The following is a 5,000-nucleotide window of genomic DNA, read 5'->3' as shown; positions in this document are numbered from 1 at the left end:
AGGAGGGACGCTGGGTACGCTGCTCTCTGTGGCGCTGGCTCTTAGCGGTACGGCAGGGTGATCCTCGTCAGCGTCACCTGCACATAAGATCTCCACCTCATCCGGAGGGAGACTCTGAGTTCTCTCCAAGCCGTGCTTAACCCTCTCCCTCTGTAGCAGAGCTGCACTGAGTGGAACAACATGGGACCCGGAGATCATCAAATTCTCCCCCGCCAATGATGGCTCCAGACCTTCCGCGTCCCACCCCAGCCTGGCCGTGGGTGGAGTGCAGGGAGGAGTCAAAAGGCCAGAGTCTGTGGTCGGGATGGTGTGATTGGTTGTAGCGTTGTTGGAGGAGGGGCCAGAGCCCATGCCTCCCTGTTCCTCTATCACATGACCCTGCAGAGTGATGCTAAGTTTATGGACCACTGAACAATTTCCCATGACCTCATGCAGAACAGGCCCCGCCCCTTCACCTGCACCCTTGTTCGTGGGTTCAGGGGTAGGAGTGCTGCCAAATGATGGTGTGTCATTTAGCGAGTGTGCACACGAGCTTTGGAGATCCATCAGAGATGGAGTCTGCACGCTACATGTGCACCTGTTCAGACTCTGCGCACCCGAGATGTGGCTTGTCACGCCACTGGCATGGGGTGGGTGTGAGGGAGAGTCAGAGGCAGATGTGTAGACAGACGGTGTGTGTGCTGCAGAGGTGTAAATCATGTCTCCAGTGATAGACGTTTGGGTGGAGGAGTCATCCATGCTCTTTGGACTGCAAACCCTCGGCAGTGTCTTTCTCCCAAGACTTCTCCTGATCTCAGCGCTCTTCTGCCAGAATTCCACAATAACCTCCGAGCTGTCAGATTCTGGGTTCTCTGGGGTCCCAGGCAGGTGGGACGTGGGTGTAGAGGTGTAGGGGGGGTCTGCGAGGGACGTGTGTGGGCTTTCTGAAGCTTCGCTGCGGAAGATCTGCTCAGCAATGTTCTGTTCCTGTAGATCACAGCGTTTAACCTTTCTGTCTGAGTGACGTTCTACTTGTGGTTCAGCAGAACACTGTCCATGAACTCCAGACTCTGGGAAGAGATGAAAGGTAAAGATGACCTCACACAAACATCAGGAATACTGTAACAAAACGTATAACGTACTAAGGATGAGAAACACCATAAACAGGGACATGGGGATGAAGTTCTGATGAGGAGAACAAAATTAGGACCTTCTGTTATTTAGGAAGGTCTCTTCACATCGCTGTGTCACTGAATTAAACATTGTACCCTGCTCATTTTAGAATATATCAATTGCTAACACAAATAGTTGTAGTTCTCACCAACTGTCATCTAGAGTGATTCGCTGTTTTGTTGAATGTACATGACTGTTGAGATTTTATCTACTTATTTATTTAGGTTCAATATTTGGAAACAGACAGATGTTAAGTAGATGAATAAAAGTTATGCTAGAAACGTTGCTGGAAAAAAAGTGAGTCAAACTCAAATGGGAAGGGTCAACACAGGGTCAAATGTGTAGGACGTTTTAAAAAATAAATTCATGAAATTCAATCAATGCATAAAAAAAGACTGCAGTGCAAAGCAAAAACGAGACAGGCGATGTATAAGGGCACAGACGCATGACAGCACATGCACGCGGGTGCATTCACACCTGCTGACGAGAGATGCAACACAAAGATCCAGTGCAGGAGACATTTGAACAGAAATAAAATTGGGCTGTCCATCACAACCAGTGGGCGGGGCTACTTTTAACCCATACCTGCTTCCTCTTCCTTTAGCCACACCCCTGAATGCTGCTCCCTCTCCCAAGGGCAATATTCGCCCTCTACACACACACACACACACACACACACAGATAGACACACAAGTGTACACACATACATACACACACATATATGTGTGCACGATCCATCAAGACATACGCATCACCAGCAAAAAGCCAGATAAGGACAAATGTGACATGTGAAAGTGTATAAAACGTCCACATCACAATGTACAACCGCTAATACAACAAGAACAAGTGAGAGACATACTGCAGACATACTGCAGGATGAAGAGCTTTGGACTGAGAGCCAGTAAGACCTACAGCTGTAATTTACCGTCAGCATCTGCAGGACAATTTCAACTCCTCTTGTGCAGTTAGAAAACACTTTTTCACATTCAGAACAAAAGATTCAGTACAGACGGATCCAGAAACATCCTACCATCACTGGAGTCCCACTCTTTCTCTCCTCTTTCAGAAACCTCCTCTTCTTTACTGTCTTCTTCGTCTCCGCACTCATCTCCAGTCTCCGCTCTTTTCTGCTCTTCCTCCCTTTGCTCCGCCCTGTTGCCTAAGTCCCCTTCCTCATTCGTTGTGCTCTGTGGCTCCTCCCCTGTCCCCAAGGGCTCCGCCCCCTCTTCTTCCAGCTCTGACTCTGAACTACTGGGACAAGAAAGAGGGAGAATTAGTATTAGCAAAATGTCACAATTAAAGCCAGAAAGTGAGAAAACTTAGAATGTCTTTTAAGGATGTGTGTGTGCTAGTGGATGTGTGTTTATTTGCATATGTGTTTTAATGTGTGTGTGTGTGTGTGTGTGTGTGTGTGTGTGTGTGTGTGTGTGTGTGTGTGTGTGTGTGTGTGTGTCTATGTGTGTGTGTGTCTATGTGTGTGAGTGTCTATGTGTGTGAGTGTCTATGTGTGTGTTGTGTGTGTGTGTGTGTGTGTGTGTGTGTGTGTGTGTGTGTGTGTGTGTATGTAATACCTGGACTGCTCCTCGTCCCCGTCCTCCTGCAGGCTGACACTGAGGTTATGTTGTGCCTGGGTCTCCTCTGGCACCTCCTGCAGCGGGCTGTCCTGCTCCTGCGAGTTCTGTCTGCAGTTCTCCAGCTCGATGCGCTCCGGCGTGCCACACCGCCGCTCGGCCTGGATCCACGTCGTGGCGGGCGAGGGGGCAGGCGAGGGGCCGCAGCCGTCCGGGGGAGGGAGCGCGTGTGCGGCTCTCGGGGAGGAGAGCTCAGCGGCAGGAGGGTCAGGAGGGACCTGGACGGATTCCAAGTTTTAAAGACTGAAGAAAGTCCTTGAGAAAGAGCCAAAACCACTCAGAGGGACAGCAGTGTGGTTCAGCTGGAGAACAGTTGGGAAAAAGCTTGTGGGAACAGAGCGAACAGACGTTTAAAGAGTTCAAAATGCCTTCTGGAAGGCCACATGACGGACATTTTGTAGCTGATTGATAATGTTTGATAATAAGAGCAAGTTGGGCTGAATCTGGGGAATCACAATGCTGGGACACCCAGAGGGCTTGGAGTGGGAGCCCCACTTTGGTGGAGGCTGGGTGGAGGCTGGGTGGAGGTTGGGTGGAGGCTGGGTGGAGGCTGGGTGGGGGCTGGGTGGGGGCTGGGTGGGGGCTGGGTGGGGGCTGGGTGGAGGCTGGGTGGGGGCTGGGTGGGGGCTGGGTGGGGGCTGGGTGGAGGAGTACCTGTGCAGGTCGAGGGGCCGTGGCTGGAGCTGCCCTCTTCTTCTGGGCCAGTCCCGCCAGCCTGTGGCAGAAGTGATGTCTGCAGTAGAACCTCCCTGTGCAGGCCGGGCAAGATGCACAGAACGAGTGAGGAGAGGAGGAGAGAAGAAGAGGAGAGGAGAGGAGAGGAGAGGGAGAGGGCTCTATTTATACCAGACTGCAAGAATTTCTACTGCCGCCTCTTTTTCAAACCATCAAACCCCACAACTCGTGATCCATTTTTAAACTTAGCCAGGGGCTCTGGTTGTGATGTGAGATTTCTGTGGGTCCCAGTGTCACTGTCAGGCAACAATACACTCTCTGTGCTCCCTAACACACACACATACACACACACACACACACACACACACACACACACACACACAAACCTTATGACTGTGGCAAAAGAAAACAGAGCGGTTGGTCTGAAGGCTACAGTGTGGCCTGGAGCACAATCCCATATTCTCTCCATGGGACCATAAAACATTAATTACTGCTAAGGCCATGAAACGCTGTATTTGATATTATTGCTCCTTTATATTTATTTATTTTATTATTATTTTATAGTATTATTATTTATATGTCATTCAAATCCCAAACTGTTGACATATACAGTATATATGTTACTTAACATAATGTAAACACCTGTAATCACCTTGCATAGTTTGCAACAAAACAAGACTAAATGCTTTATACATGCACGTGCAGTGCACAAGCACACAGAATCACACACACACACACACACACACACACACACACACACACACACACACACACACACACACACACACACACACACACACACACACACACACACACACCTTGGTGCGGGTCGTAGGCGTAGTTGGACAGGTGCAGGGTGGTGTTGCAGTGGTTACACTGAAAGCAGCTCCGATGGAAGAATTTCCCCTCTGCACTCAGTCTCTCCATCACATAGACACGACGGGCGCAGAAATAACACACGTCACTGCCGCCCACGCTCACCGGAAACTCCCGCCGGTGGGAGCCCTGCAAGTCAGGGGTCAAAGGGCAACGTCATTCAGAAGGGTTTGTATATGAGCAGTGTTTAAGGTCACCTGGCCTTGACCGAAACTGGCATGATGCCCTCACCAAAGCTGACGTGGACAAACACTTGTTAGAGTGCCAGGAGAATTATGATCCATTTCTCTCTTAGAGGTCAAAGGTCAAAGGTTAGCAGCATGTGGGGTGCGTGACATTAAATGTGTGCATGGGTGAGACACTGAGCAGGACTCTCACAAAGCAAGAGGTACTAGTGTCAGTGGATTATCACACACACACACACACACACACACACACACACACACACACACACACACACACACACACACACACACACACACACACACACACACACACACACACACACACACAGAGCCCATTCTGCAGGTATGAGCTCACCAGCTCTCTCTTGTCCAGTGGGGGTTTTGGTTTGCTCTGCTGACTCTGACGTCTGGAGTCTAACTGCTCAGTCAAAAAGCTCACACCTCCTGTGTACATCTTAACATACGTCTACCAGTGAGACAC

The 5,000-nt window shown here is 49.9% G+C and overlaps 1 protein-coding gene across 15 annotated transcripts in view; it reads right to left on the bottom strand.

Moving 5' to 3' along the window:
- Nucleotides 1-5,000, bottom strand: part of mical3b (microtubule associated monooxygenase, calponin and LIM domain containing 3b) — a 23,242-nt gene that overhangs the window by 5,451 nt on the left and 12,791 nt on the right. For 9 of the 15 annotated variants that reach the window (XM_077005199.1, XM_077005205.1, XM_077005209.1 and 6 more), the window contains exons 17-23: nt 4,875-4,985; nt 4,277-4,463; nt 3,438-3,532; nt 2,724-3,001; nt 2,183-2,403; nt 1,738-1,803; nt 1-1,049 (exon numbers count right to left, since the gene is read on the bottom strand). The exon at nt 1-1,049 is cut by the window's left edge and continues 340 nt beyond it. In XM_077005199.1, the coding sequence (XP_076861314.1) occupies nt 1-1,049; nt 1,738-1,803; nt 2,183-2,403; nt 2,724-3,001; nt 3,438-3,532; nt 4,277-4,463; nt 4,875-4,985 (2,007 nt within the window). The remainder of the gene's footprint in view (nt 1,050-1,737; nt 1,804-2,182; nt 2,404-2,723; nt 3,002-3,437; nt 3,533-4,276; nt 4,464-4,874; nt 4,986-5,000) is intronic. The other 6 variants (XM_077005206.1, XM_077005212.1, XM_077005213.1 and 3 more) reach the window with 4 other exon arrangements.

Source organism: Brachyhypopomus gauderio, chromosome 5, assembly GCF_052324685.1.
Source record: "Brachyhypopomus gauderio isolate BG-103 chromosome 5, BGAUD_0.2, whole genome shotgun sequence".
Lineage (NCBI taxonomy): Eukaryota > Metazoa > Chordata > Actinopteri > Gymnotiformes > Hypopomidae > Brachyhypopomus > Brachyhypopomus gauderio.
This window is presented reverse-complemented; position numbering and strand designations above follow the sequence as displayed.